An 18,183-nucleotide genomic window follows, 5' to 3' on the forward strand; every position below is an offset into this window, starting at 1 on the left:
GGGGCCGACATAGGGCTCGATCCCATGACCCTGAAATCATGACCTGAGGTGAAATTAGGAGTCAGACGTTCAACCAACTGAGACACCCAGGTGCCACTAATCTCATTGATTTTAAAACATTTAAAAGATGAGGATGCCTGGGTGTTATAGTCAGTTGTCTGCCTTTGGCTCAGGTCATGATCTTCAGGTCCTGGGATCAGGCTCCCTGCACATTGAAGAGTCTGCATCTCCCTCTCTCTCTCTCTGCCCCCTACTCTTGCTCCCTTTCACACACATACTTTCTCTCTCTCTCTCTCCCCCTCCCTTCCTCCTTCCCACTTCCCCTCAACCCCCTCCTCAGATAAATAATAAAATCTTTGAAAATTTTTTTAACTAAAATCTTTGGTATTTGTTTAGAAAAATAATGCTTAAAGCTTTAAGTCTTGCATTTTTGTTATCATCTCTTTAGGTTTTAACACAACAACAAACGTCGTCATTTTGGCAGGCACCAATCGACCAGATATCCTAGATCCAGCACTAATGCGTCCAGGGCGCTTTGATAGGCAGATCTTTATTGGTGAGATGATCTTCATTGGGTTCAGTCCAGTTCTTTTGAGGAGAGATGTAACTTTTTCACCATGATTTTTTTTTTTTCCCTTTAAAAATAATTTCTCAAGGACCACCGGACATAAAAGGAAGAGCCTCTATTTTCAAAGTTCACCTCAGACCATTGAAACTGGACAGTGCCCTGGAAAAGGAGAAACTGGCAAGAAAACTTGCATCCTTAACTCCAGGGTTTTCAGGTGAGTGGAACAGAACCTGCTCTCCTGTGTAAGAAGTCCTGTAAGTCATCGATATTTGCCAGGTACCATTTTACTTTTACCTCTCACTCTGGGGCCTTTTCAGGGTATATTTTTACCTTTTTATTGTGGGAAATTTCAAACCTATGTAGAAGTTGAGAAAATAGTATAATGAACCCCTCTGCGCACCCATCACTTAGCTTCAAGAATAATTATTAATTCTTCTAGAACCTAGCTTATATGTTCCAGCCTCTTCCTGCTGCCTCTGGATTACTTGTATGTGGGTTTTGTTTTTGTTTTAAGATTTATTTATTTGAGAAAGAGAGAGAAGCAGGCTCCCCACTGAGCAAGGAGCACTATGCAGGGCTTGCTCCTAGGACCCTGAGATCATGACCTGAGCTGAAATCAAGAGATGGATGCTCAACCAACTGAATCACCCAGGTGTCCTGTTAAGTTTTTTTTAAACAACTCTAATGAGATAATTTTACATACCATAAAATTCATTGGTGAATTGTAAAGTATATGATTCAGTGGTTTTCAGTGTATTTACAGGGTTATGCTATAACTGCTGTAGTCTAATTTTAGATAATTTTCATCACCCCAGAAGAATCCATTAGTGTAGCCACTCCCTCTACCCACAGCCGTAGGCAACCCCTCACCTACTTTCTGTTTCTATAGATTTTCCTATTCTGGACATTTCGTATAGAAAGAATTACACAAAATGTGATCTTTTTATGCCTGGCCTCTTTCACTTAGCATAGTGTTTTCAGAGTTCAAGCGTGTTGCAGAATGTATCAACACTTCATTCCTTTTTCTGGCTGGATAATGTTCCATTATGTGGATAGACCACATTTTCTTTACCTGTCATTTGGGTTGTTTCCATCTTTTGGCTGTTAGAGATAATGCTGCTATGAACATCCATGTGTAGATTTTTGTGTGAAATGTACATTTTATTTCTCAGGTTATATATCTAGGAGTAGTGCCACTGAGTCACTTTTTGGGGAACTACCAAACTGTTTTCCAAAGTGGCTATGCCATTATGCATTGTAACAAAAAGAGTTCCAATTTTCCACATTCTTGTCAGCACTTGTTATTGCCTATCTTTTTTATTGTGGCCACCCTAGTGGTATTTCATCTTTTTGATTTGCATTTTTCTAATGACTAGTGATGTTGAGTAGCTTTGCAGGTGCCTACTCCAAGAGTGTTTATTTTTATTTTTCCAAGAGTTTTTAAATGTAAAATGTAAGTCTTTCTTAAAAAGCAACATTTGGAAAGTCTGAGAGGATTATATATGTAAGTGTATGGTTCTAACCAGAAGAAGCTAGGCTTCTTAAATGTCGCAGGGTCCTAACTTTTTTACTTGTTTGTTATCTTTGGATTTTGGAATTCATAACATTTCAGTATTTGTTTATTGAGTACATACATGTCTTATAGCTTATTTAAGTTACCATATACTTTATCTGAAAAGTGAATTTAAAGAGACTTAGGGATCTGGAAAGCATTTGGCAAGCTTCGTGTATTTAACTTTTGTTATTTTACTGAATGCCCTGAGTTATTTTAATGCTTATGTTTTTCATTATAGTTCAGCGTGTTGCTTAATATCCACATCAGTCACTCTCCCAGCAGAACTTGTAGAACTAGGTTAATTAATGGGCATTTTTAAAGACTGTCTTAGATCACTGTTATATGAGCCACATTGCCTATAAAGGTAGCTGCCCGTAATTACCTACTACTAATACTTTCATCTTAATTCAAAGGGCAAGGATTGTACTAGGTTATTACTGAATGCTAGAACAGCTTAGGGTTATCATGAATTGAACTAAATTATGTTAGACACTTGTTCAGTCTACTGCTAGTTGAGAAACTAAACTGACTGTGTCATCCATGATGTGTGACTAATCAGTTCGAGTATATTTGGTGAGTAAGCTGTTTTGTACATTCATTTTGTAGGAGCTGACGTTGCTAATGTCTGTAATGAAGCGGCCCTCATTGCTGCAAGACACCTTTCAGATTCCATAAACCAGAAACACTTTGAACAAGCAATTGAGCGAGTGATTGGTGGTAAGCAAACTGAACATAACTGAAGTGAGAAGGCTGATAAAATGAGTTTTAAGCCATGGGTTTCTCTGTTTTGGCAAGATCTAGAAGCAGAGAAGTCTATTCACCCAGCCCTGGGGCTACCATGCCCCTGCTGTGTTTCCTCAGTGCTACGAGTCCCCTGTTGCCCTTGCCCACAGTCTTGTGGAGATGGATACTAGTGATTTGGGTGAGTCTGAGACAGCACCCCACACCATGCCTCACTTGCATGGGCAGCAAGCTGCAAGATATCTTCCTCTGAATTATACCAGTCTAGTGTTTTGAAAATGCTCACAACCTTCCTGTTTCCAAAAAATTGTATTGCCTGAGTTAAATGTGCTGTCTTGCTAAGTATAGGTGATGGATAAACAGGTGTAACAACTCTTTAGCCCGGAAATGCTCACCTCACAAGCACAGTCGGGAATATACATAACATGTTTTTCTTGCTTTCTAGGCACTTTATAATTTAATACCCATAAAAAGATAATAAGTAATTTCAGAACTTGTGCATTCAAAGAAAGAAAGGACTCTGTAGTCAGGCAGGGCTCTACAGAAGAGGCAGGATTTAAACCAGGTTCAGTTGAAAGAGGAGGTTGGTATTAGAGTGGCAGGAACAGAAGGTGGTTTGGTTACACCCTATGTCTTAGGGAGGGAAAGTAAACCAGTCAGACTCGAATTTCCTTTGGAAAGTAAGGCAAAGCTAGAAATAATTGTTTTTTAAGTCTAAATTTTAGAAAGCCTTGAATGTTAAGCTCTAGGGCTTTTTAAACTGTTGTACTGTGGCTGGTATTGAAGTAACGTGGGATTTTTCCTGAGCTATTGAGTAGCATGATAATCAGTGATATTTTATTATTTTTAAAAAGATTTTGTTTACTTAGTACAAGTGGGAGGGAGGAGCAGGCTCCCCACTGAGCAGAGAGAGCCTGATGTGAGGCTTGATGCCAGGATTTGGGATCATGACCTGAGCCGAAGGCAAACACTTAACCGACTGAGCCACCCAGGTGGCCCAATCAGTGATATTTTAATAAAAGGAATCTGACTTTGAAGAAGAGGGAAGCATCTGAAGGCAGAGAACCTTGTAATCATTAATATGAGATACTGGGTTTTGGCATAAGTAGTTCCAGTGGTGATAGGCAAAAATAGGACAGCCTTATAGACCATGGGAAGAATGGGGTGCTTCCAGAGGCAGCTGGTTTGGCTGATAAGATGTGCAGAATTTGAGGCGGGGCAGGCTGTCCACATGGAACTCTGCAGCAGCAAGGTGCCACAGGCTCCGGTTCCCATGGTGTGGAGGTGGGTGAGAGGGCTCAGAGGGAAGGGCCCACACAGTAAACACTGCCTGCATTTGGTAGCAGAGAGGAAAAGAGTGAGCCAGCAGAGTGCCACAGGCCCAGAAGGTGCAGCAGCAAGACAAGAAATAGATGCCACTAAAGGAAACCCAGGAGGTTTCAAGAGATGAGAGACAAGGGCAAAGTTACGTTTATAAAGCCCTTGTCAGCAGAATCAAGTGATATAGGACATGGATGGAGGAGGATGACTTTAGATTTGGCAACGGGATTGTTTTTGGTGACTTCTGACATGACAGTTGCAGTTGAGTAGATAATACAAAGCCAGATTAATGGAGATTTCAGTGAGGATCTAGAGGCTAGTATGACGATGTATTTAACCTGGGTTAGGGGCTACATAAATAACCACTGAGTGAATGAAGAGACTACTTATTCTAGAAATTTGTTACTGAAAGGAGAAAAATCTAAGTTTAGAGTTGTAAGTGGAGTTAAAACAATTCACTGTAGAGGGAGGTGAAAGCTGTGTGTCTGTACCCTTTAGGTGGGGGAAGAGTCAGTTCTCAGTGTGAAAGAGGTCAGAGTAGCAGGGCCAGTAGGGGCCCTCCTGAGGTCCATAATTACCTGCTCACAGCTCAGCTACTGGAAACCAGTCAGGAGCACTTGTTCTGTAGTAAGCTTACTGGGAAAATGAAAAATTCCAGGGATAAACCGGCGGAGGGGGGCAGGGTCCTTGTTGTCTCAAATAAGCAAGAACTGCTTATTTGTGCTTGTAACTCACCTTCTTTTTTTTTTTTTTTTTTTTTTTTTTTTAAGATTTTATTTATTCATGAGAGACACAGAGAGAGAGAGGCAGAGACACAGGCAGAGGGAGATGCAGGCTCCATGCAGGGAGCCTGATGTGGGACTCGATCCTGGGTCTCCAGGATCACACCCTGGGCCAAAGGCAGCGCTAAACCGCTGAGCCACCAGGGCTGCCCTATAATTCACCTTCTTAAATCTCCGCCCTTGCAGCTCTGTTATCACTGTCTTGGATTATGTCTTTGGGAACATAGCATTCCTTTTTTAATCTTTCAGGCTCATTAATATGGTGTCATTTGAGAAATTCAGATGCCTTACCTTGAAAACTTAATGACTTGTCACAGTGTGATGATCTGTATCAGTACAAACTTTGTAGTTCGTTTCTGTGGTACAAAGATGTGAAGGAGGTTTAGTATCCTCCTAGATCCGGGCTACAGAAAACTTGTACTTGAATGAGGGGTCCCCCAGCTGTGTAGTCAACACATAGGCCCCACACATGGTGGTCTGTTGGATTAGTTTTCTCATGTCTGCCTCACTGCTGGCTCTTGGAACCCCCAGGGCCAGTTGATTAGTATGCCGGGTGCTGCAGCATTGGCCTAGCTGACTCGCTGACTGGGTACTTTCAGATCTTTAGCTAGCTCCATTCTTCCTCTCATTTGCCTTCCATCAGGAATAGACTGCCTGTTGTCTATGTACCAGACTGCCTCTTTGTTTACCCAGCACTTGATTATTCCAAGTACCTGTGTCAAACAGGAGATCATTCCAGACCTCTTTGCTTTCTCTGACTTTTATGTTTTAAATTGACCTATGTGCCAAATTTTATTTTGCATTTCTGGTTCCCAAAACAAGATATATGGCTTAAAAGAGTGGGTGAGTTAGGGGAAAAGTGGGTCTAGGGGTAGTGAATACATTTTGCAAGTAGCTGGGGTATTTTGGAGTTGGTTCTTTGCTTTTACTCTGACCTTGGTTGGGAATTTCTGGATTATCATAGGCAGCTTAGTCTCTAAGTCACATTTTAGATAAGGTAGTGTGTAGATTGTATAACTGTCTTTTTATGTCAGAGCCACTGAGGCAGTGGTTTTGGTTTTCTGTTATTATTTTGTCAGGGTTAGAGAAAAAAACCCAGGTTCTGCAGCCCGAGGAGAAGAAGACCGTGGCATACCATGAGGCAGGGCATGCAGTTGCCGGGTGGTATCTGGAACATGCAGACCCACTCTTGAAGGTAAAGCAGTTTCTGTCAAACAGTGAGTAGGCCAACTGATCGTATGAACAATTATTTGAGGGAGAAAATTGTATTCCCATGAAGGATAAGTATATAAAATTGACTGAGATGTCTGGTAATGATGGTGAGATGAAGAGCTTATGCAGAGAAGTTACAAAGTTTGGAAAGAAAACTGCTATTTAAGGGGACTGACCACTGTCCAAAGCAGATGAATACTGGAGGAGAATTTTCTTTTGAAAAGCAGTTGCTACAAGTGGGTTGGAATTGGGAGTCCATGGCTTTCTTGCCTGAGGGTTTTTTCCACGGCCACAGTGGTGGAAAAGCTGGTCTCATATTGAAGCAGCAGAGGAGAGAATTTAGGATTTTGAAGGACATTGGAAATTTAACAGAATCCTGGAAGCAAGAAGGCTACAGAGGAGTGAGACCCAAGTCCCAGTAGAAGCTGCCCAGCTCCCGGCTGACCACTACACTATGCCTGCACAGAGAGACCCCAGAGAGCCTGGCAAGAAAGAAAGCAGAGACCAAAGGGAAATCTGAAAGATGGGTGCAGCAAGTGAGATTGTTAAATTTTTGCTTTTTCAACTGGGTGCGGTCCCCAAACTGGTGCAGCACACACAACAGGAAGGATCAGTCTGACTTGCAGTGTCAGGGGACCACTGGCAGTGGAGGGGAATCCCCTGAAGCAAGGGAACCACAGAGAAGAGAACATTGAAGTGTACATAAAACATCCTAGACAGGGGTGCCTGGTTGGCTCAACTGGTAGAGTGTACCACTCTTGTTGACCTTGGGGTCATGAATTCAGGTTCCGTGTTAGGGTAGAGCTTACTTAAAAATATACATATACATACATACATAATACATATATACATACCCAACCAAACACCCTAGATAATCTACAGAGAAGCCACTAGAACCGATAAGTGAAATAAGCAAGGTTACAGAATTCAGGATCAGTATACAAAGATCGGTTGTATTTCTGTATAATTAGCAATAAACAATTGGAAAATTAAATTTTAAAAACTCAATTTTATTTACAACAGCATCCAAAAACATAAAATATATAGGGATACATATCTTGAAGTACTTGTAGGATCTGTATACTGAATGAAACAAGACCTAAATAAAAACAGAAATATGCCTTGTCCCTGAAATGTTATGATCACCGAGATTTCCGTGAAGTTTCAGCACAATCTCTGTTGTAAATATAGCAGACTTTTTTGTAGAAATTGATAAGCAGATCTAAAGTTTGTATGAAAATACAGGTCAACTAGAATAGCCAAAACAAGTTTGAAGGGGGTTATACCCCCAATTTTAAGACTTTGTATATAGCTACAGTAATGAAGACTAATATTGTGAAAGGAACTAAACAGATCAATAGGATGGAATAGAGCCCAGAAGTAGACGTTCACACGTAATTGATTAATTGATTCTTAACAGAGGTGCCGAAATAATTCAGGGTGAGGAGGATTGTCTTGCAACAAATAGATCTGGCAACTCAGTGTTCATTTGGGGGGAAAAGCTAACACTGGCTCTCAAATTGTATGTAAAAAATTAATTTGAAATAGATTGTAAAAGCTAAAACAATAAATGTTTAGAGGAAAACATAGGTCAAAATCTTTGTAACCTTTGGTAGGCTATAAAATATTTTAGTACACAAAAAACATGAACCACAGAAGAAAAAGTTGATAAATGGGATATCATCAAAATTGAAGATGTTTTTGTCTTTGAAAGACACTGTCAAGGAAATCAAAGGCAAACCACATAGTCTGAAAAAACTTGCAGTATATATATGACAAAGGACTTGTATCTAGAATATATAAAAAACTCTTAAAACTCGAAAATAAACAACCCGGTGAAATCATGGGCAAAAGATCTGAAGGTATACAAATGGATATTAAGTACATGAAGATACTCAATTTCATTAGTCATCAGGAAAGTGCAAATTATACCACAATAAAATACCACAGCATAACCATTGAAATGGTTAAAGTTAAAAAGTCTGTCCTAAGTATTGGTGAAATGTCACTCTAGGTGGAGCTCTCATCCTTTGCTGTTGGGAATGAGAAATAGTGTAACCATTTTGAAAAACAGTGTGGCAGTTTCTTATAAAGGTAAACAAATGCTTCCATACAACCAAACAATCTCACTTCTATATAATCACCCAAGAGAAATAAAAACATGTCTACACTGCTAGATTCATAATAGCAGTAAACTGGAGACAACCCTGATGTCCCTCAACAGTGAAATGGATGTTTGGTATGTTTATACAATGGAATGCTATGCACCAGTAAAAATGAACGAACTATTAATACATATAGCAGTGTGGGTGAATCTCAGAAAGACTTAAGAGAGCAGACACAAAGTACATAGTATATGATTCCATTTATATGGAGTTCCAGAAATTGTGACTAATCCATAGGGACTGGTAGTGTATGTCTAGCTGCCTGGAGCTGGAAGGTGGGGAGGTTAAAGGAGGGGAGATAAGACTCACCGGAAAAGGGATACAAAAGAACTTTGCAGGACAAAGAAAAGACTTTCTTTCTATCTTTGTGGTAGGAGGTTGTGTTTGTCAAAACTCACGGGATTGTTCAATTAAAAATGGGTGTATTTTTACTGAATATAAGCTGTGCCTCAATAAAGTTGATTTTTTAAAATTTTAAGGACTTTATTCAGTGGCAAAAAGCACTAGGAAAGAAAATGAAGGCTCCTGAGCATCTAGGTCTGCCTTTCCCTTCGTCCTGTGAAGGAGGATGTGGCTGGGGCTCGTGAAGTTGAATGGCATCTAGGCCATGTTTGATCAGGAGTCCTCACCAGCTGTCCTTTTATCAAGACTGAATGATCTCAATTGTGTTTTATAAAAGGATAAGAAGTACTTTCTAGAACCCTAAGGTAAAGTTATTCTAAAAGAAAATACTAAGTTAAAAAAAAGAAAATACTAAGTTATTCTAAGAGAAAATACCCCCTGAACAGTCAACTACTGCTAGATCTCCTCTTGCCAAGGCTGGAGGGTTGCCTAGCTGTTGTGCTTATTTTTCATCGGCGAGCTTATCTATGTATAGGTAAACATTAGGTTCACCATTTGGTGGTGGAATCCTCAATGTTTTGTATGTTTTCTACTTGCAGGTCTCCATCATCCCGCGAGGCAAAGGACTAGGTTATGCTCAGTATTTACCCAAAGAACAATACCTGTACACCAAAGAGCAGCTCTTGGACAGGATGTGCATGACTCTGGGTGGCCGGGTGTCGGAAGAAATCTTCTTTGGAAGAATTACAACTGGCGCTCAAGATGACTTGAGAAAAGTAACTCAAAGTGCATATGCTCAAGTAAGTATAGAAATGGAGTGTTTTTCTTCCTTGCTTTCTCAATTTGCACGAGTAATGGATATTTGTGGTTGGCTCTAAGAGTACTGTTGTGTTTAACTGGCTTATGCTTTTCAGGTAAGAATTCTTAAAAGAAATCTTTTTTTTTTTTTTTTCTTGGTAGAATAGTATTTAAAGTTTACAGATTTCTCCCACTATCTGAAAACAGAGCATTCCTGTGAATCCTTTTGGAAGTTGAAATGGCTCAAAGCAAAGAAGTACTGTTCATTTACATGGAAAAATTTTTGAATGTTCCCAGTTCCCAAAAATAACCTGTGGTAGACTTGTACCTTAGATCACATCTTGCTAATGGAGCCTGGCAGTGCCAGTCACTGCTTGGGTTGTGTGCTGCCTCTGCTCACTTCAGAATAAATGCTGAGTGCTCTTTTCACCTTTTTTTCATAGAAGAGAAGGTCCTCTTTCAATGTCTTGTGTTTAGAAAAAGCAGGTACTGCTGTAGGTCTTTCATAAAAGCAAAGTGGTGTAGCACAAACTTTCAAAAGGCAAGGGATACCTGTAATACTGAGAGTCTGTAAAGCATGTATGCAGAATTTAAAAGTTCCATCATAAGCCTGTGTGATCCCATGATGCAACACTGCCTGTACCCTGGCAGGTCCCTAAGAGCATCCCTTCTTGATCCCCTCCCTCCCTGCTGGACCAGCCACTCTCCTGACTGGTTACTGTCCTGCACAGACTTTGGGTATCTCTGGTGCACACATCCCCAAACAGTATAGTTTTGCTGTCTGGGCACCTCATGTAAATGACTTTCTTTGGGAACTCCTGTTACCCTTATGTCAGCTCTTCTCCTGGTCTGTCACTTTTTCAAGTCTTTGAATTTTTAATTTTTAAATGACTTTTTTTCTTTTTTTTTTTTAACAATTACCTTCTGTTTCTCAGGGCATTATTTGTTGTGGTTGCATACTCTTGGGTTCTTTGTAGCTTAATGTTCATTTTTAAAATAGCATTTTCTTTTATATGTAACTTTTTCCTTAAGGTTTTTTTATTCTTACATTGTTCTTTTATTTTTCTGTCATTTTCCTGATTTCCTTTAGCTTTTTTGAAGTAGTAGGTTACAGGCTCCATCTTTTTATAGATGTCTTCCCATCGCACTGTCATCAGCTAGGAAGATGTTATTCTGTTCCTTACTTTTTTCTTATAATCACTTCTTAGACATTTTTCTATTACCCATTTTACACGAAATGTGCTTTCCTGACCTCTTAAGAGGGAGGAGGTTAAGACAGCTTTTTTAGTTTTATAGCTTTAGAATTCCCTTTTCTGTTGTTTCCAGGAAGATTTTAAAAACATGGCTTTCTGAGTTCTCTTGGCTCTGTTCCTGCTTCTCGCTTTCATCTGGGCCCTTTCTTGTCAGTTTGGATTTTACTTCCAGAAACTTCTGAATGTGGGGCTTTATTAGTATTGGGGGCTCATAAGGTCCAGGCTAGAGGCTGTGGGTTCAGGAACAGGAAAATGGCAAAACTCCCTTCCAGGATCACTTGTTCTCAGATTGGCACTCTGACCTATTCAGGAAGAGCCTGGAAGGCTTGAGTTTTATCCTCTTGGGTCTCTCAGGTCCTTCCTGCTTCTCTACTTTCCCTCGTGCAGGGAGAAGTGTCTTGCAGGTCTCACAGATGTTGTCTATGGGCTTCGTGTCTTGTATCCCTAGTCCAGTTTAAAATACTATCTCCATTGCCACCCCTGTCTATACAGAGCACCTTGTCTAAGCCAAGGCTGCCAGGTACGTTTTGCCTGGTTAAAGAGTAGTATTACAGCGAAGCATGCAGAGTTAATGCCATTACAAAGACTTACTGCCATTTTATAAGGCGGCCTGTCCGCAAAACCAGATGCCCACCACTAATCATATATTCTTTTTCAGATTGTTCAGTTTGGCATGAATGAAAAGGTCGGGCAAATCTCCTTTGATCTCCCACGTCAGGGCGATATGGTTTTAGAGAAGCCTTACAGTGAAGCCACCGCCAGACTGATAGATGATGAAGTACGAATACTTATTAATGATGCTTATAAAAGAACAGTGGCTCTCCTCACAGAGAAGAAAGCTGATGTGGAGAAGGTAGGTGCTAGTTGTATCAGTAATTCTCTACATGGTTAAAGTGACGGATTGACTATTTGGGTTGGTTTGTAGACCTTAGCACTCCCTGTAACTGGCTAACTCTTGGATTCCTTTCTTCTTTCTGATTCTGTGTGTGCTCTGTCTCTGTGAGGAGGTAGGAGTGCAGTAGTGAACAAAAGTAGGACACAGCCCCGGCTCTTGTGGCTTTTAGCAATGTGAGTGCAGGATTAATTGAATCTGCTAATAACCACAAAATACACAATTGAGTCAGCCCTCCTCCCTACCCTGTGTTTTACTTGTACTCCTCAGGAAGGAGCACAGTGGACTGACAGTAATTTACCATTTTTTTTTTTTTTTACCTCTGGAATAAGCAGGTAGTGATGAAAGGGCAAATAAAAGCTAGCCCAACTAGATTGGGAATTGGCACGTGAAAATTACCTTTGGCTTAATTATGAGCTTTTTGCGAATAAACATGCTCTATGTTTTCTCCATATGATAGCACCTTCCAAAGGGAGAGTTTCCTTCTGAATTCAGTGGATTTTTTGCATCCAGTAAACTCTTTAATTATGAGGGATTGACACAGATAAAAGAATAGTCCAAGATACACCATTCCATCAGTAAGGCAATCCAAAAGCATCCATGCTGTCTCTTCACAAAAGTGCCCCAGTGCAGGTGGAGTGAGCTGGTGTCCGGCACACTGCAAAGCATGCACAGAAGCTCTGAGGAAGGAAGATCAGAGTGGTCGGGGAAGGCTTTGTATAGAAGATAGAACTTAGATTTTATGTAGAAGGATAGTCAAGTTACAGTGAACGTGGAGAGGAGGGGAGCAGATGGCAGCGTGGAGGGACCTTCAGTACCCAGGTTCTCAATAGCTAGCTAAAAAGTTTAGAAACATCGTTTTAGAAATAAGATTGACCTTCTCAAGAGTGTTGAAATGGTGACATTCATTTGAAGGGGAGTATGGCAGCAGTGTGCCAGCCCAGGGGAGTGGCAGAGACTGCTCAGAGGCCGCTGCAGGTCTCACATTCCTGACACGGCGCTAGGGCTGGCAGTGGAAGTAGGGCAAAGGCAGATCTGAGAAACCAAGATTTATTGGTTAAATGCATAGACTGAACGAGAAGAAAGCCCTTGAGATGACTCCTAGTGGCAAACATGGCGGGGGCTGGGGGTGGAGGGAATCATTCTTGAACCCAAGAGAACATGGGCATTGGACATTTGCAGTGAAATTTGGACAGGAGGTCCAGGTTGGAGATCAGATTTGTTGGTGGTCCATCTCATAGCCAGTTGTGGAAGACAGTGGAGGAGCTCACTCAGGACCCTGGCTGCAGGAGCACAGTGTGCATGTGCAGATTCAAGAGGAGGATGCCACGTGCACACCACAGATGCCAGACAGGTCCAGGGAGTCTCACACAGTTATCTGTCCTTATGCATGTACAATGCACATACTGCTAGTGGTAACAAAAGCATGTTTGGGAAAGGGAAATTGGTTCAGTGGAGTGAGGATCTTGAGATACTGCAGACTTCTGAAGTACTATCTGGCCCATTCGAGAAAATTAAATCTGTGAGGAGTAATGTTGAGTCAGCCAGGAGATACAGAGCCATCAAGAGGAGAGGTGGCTGGAGGCTTCGCTGCTAGGACTAGTGTCCTCCATTCTGGGCCTCCGTTTACTCTCTGGGGACAAGATAATACGTAAGGGTTAAGCTTTAGGAGAATAAGGGTAACTGGCTAGCTTCACCCATTGTCTTCTGTGTACCAGGCACTGCCTAGATGCATGAACTTCTGTCCAACTCCCTGCAGCCTCAGGAGTTTGATATGTTACCTCCCATTTTACAGAAGAAACCAGTACACGGAGGGGTTAAGTCCCTTTACTTAAGGTCATGCAGTTGGTAAGCAGCAAGACCAGGGTATGGGCCCAGTGTCTGCAGAGTCCTTGCCGTTAACCTCAGACCAAGCCTGTGCTGTTGCATGTGGCTGCTCCTAATTGAAGGGTGCCTTAAGCACACTGGGTTTTAAAGATGTATGAAAAAAAGAATGTAAAATATCTCAATATTATTTATATCGTTATATGCTAAAATGTACGTGTATACAGTACATGATACTATGTTTGGGGACACCTGGATGGCTCAGTCGGTTTAGTGTCCATCTCTTGATTTTGGCTCAGGTCATGATCTCTGAGGGTCATGAGATTGAACCCCACATCGGGCTCCATGGGAGGTCTCCTTCACATTCTCTCTCCTTCTTCCTCTGCCCCTCCCTTCACTTTCTCACACTCTCTCTCTAAAATAAAGAAATAAAATCTTTTTTAAAAATGATGCTGCATTTGGTATATTGGGTTAAATAAAATACATTATTGCACTGTAAGTGGTTACCCACAACTGTGTAAAATAGGCAAATTGAGAAGTAATAGTGGTTTAAGAAGAAAACCTGGTTACGTTTTTAAGTTCTTCTCTCTTAGAAATATACACAAAAATATATATGGATAAAAATATGACAGTTGAGATTTTCTTCAGAGTAATCTAGGGAGTAGATGACTCTAAGTTGAGGACTGTCAATAGTGCCTACATGGGGATTTGTTAGTCATTTTCTGCTTTTGTGCATATTTGCAGTTTTCCATAATAAGGCTTTTAAAAATTGATAAAACAGAATAAAATTGCTTGATTATTTGGCATCTCTTAAAAACATGCCATCTGGTTTAAAGTACAGATAAGTCAAATTTCTAAGTAGGGAGTTACCTCAGGAACTAATAAATTTATTTTGTGAAGTCAGTTGATACTTTTACCCTGCTTTGCTGTCTTTGTGTGATGGTCTGATGCTCTAATAACCACGCTCCTGCTCCCCTGACACCCTCCCTCACCTCCATACACATAGGTGGTCAGGTGTCCCTTTCCTGGTGTCCTCTTAAGATGTATACTGTCAAATTTGTGGTTCAAGCATAGAAATGACTAGAACTTCAAGATACATGTTTTCACATAAACCTTCCTGGCTTCCTTTTGTATCTCTGCCCTTGTGTGTCTGTTTTATCCAACTAACTTTTTAAATGTTCTGCTTACCCTATTTCTACCCTTTCCCCCAACTTGCATTTGCAGCCACTTTTATAACTTTGTCACGTTTCCTTCCAGAACTTTTTTGTATAAGCACATAAAAAGATATATATTTCTCTCCTTTTAAAGGCAAATATAGTATACCATACAGGATGTGCTTCTTGCTTTTCTCACTGAATATGTCTCTCCAAGATGTTTATAGAACAGATTCTTCACTACAGGTGCATAATTGTTCATTGTGTCAATGTATTGAAATGTAGTTAGCCCCGCCCTTACTGGTAGACATTTGGTTTTCCAACAGTTTGTATATTTTACTCTAAAATCCTGGGACTTGTCTATATCTTTCTCAGTAGGCTTAAATCCTGTTTTGGAATGGGGTTAGCTATAAATTTAAAAATCATTAGCTTTGCAAAGACTTTTGCTAAGTAATTGCATTTAATGGGAATTGTTCATGTTCCAGGTTGCTCTTCTGTTATTAGAAAAAGAAGTATTAGATAAGAATGATATGGTTGAACTTTTGGGCCCCAGACCGTTTGTGGAAAAATCTACCTATGAAGAATTTGTAGAAGGCACTGGTAGCTTGGATGAGGATACTTCACTTCCAGAGGGCCTGAAGGACTGGAACAAAGAACGGGAAAAGGACAAAGAGGAGCCCCAGGATGAAAAAGTGGCCAACCAAATTCCAGATGGGAGACCGTTTTAGTTTGTGGTTTTGTGGTCAACTCTGGCTTTCTCAGAGGAATAAGGACACTGCAAAGTTGATCATAACCATCTGCTGACCGGGTTGAGATGGTGGGAAGAGGAGTCCTTAGTCCTCAGCCTCTGAAGTCACAGCCTGGGTGCAGGGTGACTTTCTGAAGGCCCAGGAGAATATGTGCCCGAGCCCATCAGGCTCTCAGACAGTGGCTGGGGAGCAAGGAGAAGGCACCCAGCACTGCTCCCTCCACTATCCGTGGTGCCAGCTGATGTGTGTCGGGGATCGACCATGTGTGGAGGCTTGCCAGTGTGGGAGAGGTGTATTTTTCTCTTTCCATCACCCACTCTTCATTCCTGTTTCCCTTCAGAGTTTCCCCTCTGTGGATGAGCTGTGAAATTAAATTGGAGTCCTGATAAGAATATTTTGACTTAATACTTTAAAGATTGAATCCAGATCACATGTTGCTGTTTTAATGGAATGGTTTTCTACGGAGAGCTATAACATATCTAAAAATATGAATGTATTATGTAAATATGGCTTCTTTACATCAAAAATAAAGTGTACTGTACTTTTTTCCTTCTGAATTCAACAAAGGGTCGCAGTTTTATGCTTGGGGTCTTTTCTTTTAGAAACCATTATGGAAAGGAATTAAGTATTCTAACTGTGGAGAGAAGAATCCTTCAAAAGCCAGTCCTGCTGGTTCTTACCAGCACCCACAAAAGGCTTGGTAACTTCTAGAATTGTACATTCTGGAATGATGAACTCTGGATATAAAGAACATTGATAGGAAGTCAGTACAAGAATCTGTGACAATGGCATCAGTTTACATCCTCACGAGGCTGGTGGTGACAAGATGTGGTCCTAGCATCTGGGTCTGGAAGACCTTGTGGGACCACGGCAGGTCTGGCAGGCTGTCTCAATCCATCACATGGATCTCAGTTATTTCAGCTTGCCTTGTGTGTTGATACAGTTAAGTATGTTGTGGGAACAACACAGACTTCAGACACAGATTCAGGTGGCATCCCTGGAACAGACAGTACTGGATAGACCGGGAGGGAGGTGTTATGGGGAGACTGCTGTGGCCCAGGAGCACTCCTCCAGGTGGCCCAGAGGTGCTGAGCTCTAGCTCACTGGACTACAGAACCATGTGAGGACACCGGTAACTCAGTGTGACGGGCACGGGGCCCTCCTCAGTTTCTGCTGCAGTCTCCACTGCTCTGTGCAGTGACCTACAGCTGTAACAGATCTACTGCCTCCCTTCCTCACAGGATGCTGTGGGAGGTGGTTCAGTGAAGAATTGTGTGAAGGCTGTATGATTCACCTGGCCATCAGGGTGTTCAGTGTTCTGTTCTCCACACAGACAATGAAGAGACTACTTCCTTGTACCACTGCAAGGAGAGGTGCCAGCATGTGCGGAGCTCTGATGGGCCTTGGCTGCGAGGCCTGTGTAGTCGAATGAAGTGGATGGTGCCAAACACGGGTCAGGTTTGATGCAGTAAAACAAAAGGGACCAAGCTGTACATGAGATGGTCAGATGGTAACTCACCTGCATTCCTAGTTCAAGCTTGTGGAGTCCTGGGAAGGCAATGGCCTGGAATAGCCACCACAGCCATCCACGGGTTTCCTGGTCTGCACCCGGAAGCCCACAGCACTGTGGTGAACATTGTTCATGTTGGCTCTTGCACGGAGCCTGACTCACTCTGGGTGCTCACAGCACTTGTCCTTTCTCTCTTCCAAGGTCAGTCAAACATAGCATATTTCCAGGTTGGATGTCGATGGTAAGATACTTACTTTTACTGTAGTTGCACCAAGGGTAGTTCCCCATTGTTGGGGATCCACTCGAAGATTTCTGTGGAAATAAAGCCTGTGCTCACCGCAGTTCAAGTCACACTGCCATGTTTAATGATTCCCTTTCTGTCTCCCCAAGTTTGGGGTTCAGCACAGCATAGATAATTACTTGGTGTAAGCCATGGCCAATCACTGAGCTCAGGCCTTCTGTCAGGTGGGGGAGCTCGGTTACCCTGTGTGATGACCCCAGATGGAAATGGTTCCAAATGACAGTCATTTCTTTCTCAATCCTTGTCCAACAAAGGTCAGAGGGGGCTGTGCAGTCACTGGGACCCAGATGGGGGAAACCATCAGAGAGAGGCAGAGTTGAAGATCAAGCACTAGCCTTTAGAGACTTGGCACCTGGAAGTGACATTCTTTTGGCCAAAGTCATGTTCACAGCTAACTTCAAAGGAGCAGAAGGGAGAAATAAACCAGCAACACTGGTGAACAGCCGTGTGTGCTAATTACTAGTAGGACTAGCCTGGTCATGTCCTGTGGAGTTTGACTTTATAAGACCTCTTACAGAGGTTGTGGCAAGTTAATAGAATCTGAAAAGTGATCTGTTTTATAGAAGATAGCCCTCCACCTCCGTGCTGAGCCGGAGCACACAGCTCCCAGAGCTGGCCCTGCCAGGTCCTCCCTTACCCATCAGGAGCTTGCATATCCCCCTTGCTTTGGCCGGAAGCCTGGAGCCTCTGGCAAAGGCTTTTTTCTGTAGCTCCTCTGGCAAAGCTTAGCGCAGCTGTTAGGGAAGGCTGGGACTAAGTAGCCCAGGATCAAAGATTCTGTGGGAGGTCTACGCGCTGGCTGCAAAATGGGGACGAGGGGCTTTTATCTGTGTGTGCGCTACTCTGATACTCAGGAGAATTCTGGTGCCACCCTGAAGGCCTGCAGTTCCAGGAAAGCCTTTCCTCTGAGTTCAATCACTGAGTGGCAGCGGCAGTTCACCCCAGGAAGACACAGGTACCCAAGGAACCACCGTAAGCACGCAAACAAATCTATCATGGAAACAGCTGGAAGAGGCA

The 18,183-nt window shown here is 42.0% G+C and overlaps 1 protein-coding gene across 2 annotated transcripts in view; it reads left to right on the forward strand.

Moving 5' to 3' along the window:
- The window catches only part of AFG3L2 (AFG3 like matrix AAA peptidase subunit 2), a 38,681-nt gene extending 22,760 nt beyond the window's left edge, over positions 1-15,921 (forward strand). For both annotated transcript variants that reach the window (XM_072828663.1, XM_072828664.1), the window contains 7 exons: positions 449-556; positions 657-782; positions 2,730-2,840; positions 6,046-6,161; positions 9,285-9,485; positions 11,395-11,589; positions 15,092-15,921. In XM_072828663.1, the coding sequence (XP_072684764.1) occupies positions 449-556; positions 657-782; positions 2,730-2,840; positions 6,046-6,161; positions 9,285-9,485; positions 11,395-11,589; positions 15,092-15,334 (1,100 nt within the window). In that variant the 3' untranslated portion in view covers positions 15,335-15,921. The remainder of the gene's footprint in view (positions 1-448; positions 557-656; positions 783-2,729; positions 2,841-6,045; positions 6,162-9,284; positions 9,486-11,394; positions 11,590-15,091) is intronic.
- The last annotated feature ends 2,262 nt before the right edge of the window (positions 15,922-18,183 follow it).

Source organism: Canis lupus, chromosome 6 (assembly GCF_048164855.1).
Source record: "Canis lupus baileyi chromosome 6, mCanLup2.hap1, whole genome shotgun sequence".
Taxonomy (NCBI): Eukaryota; Metazoa; Chordata; class Mammalia; order Carnivora; family Canidae; genus Canis; species Canis lupus.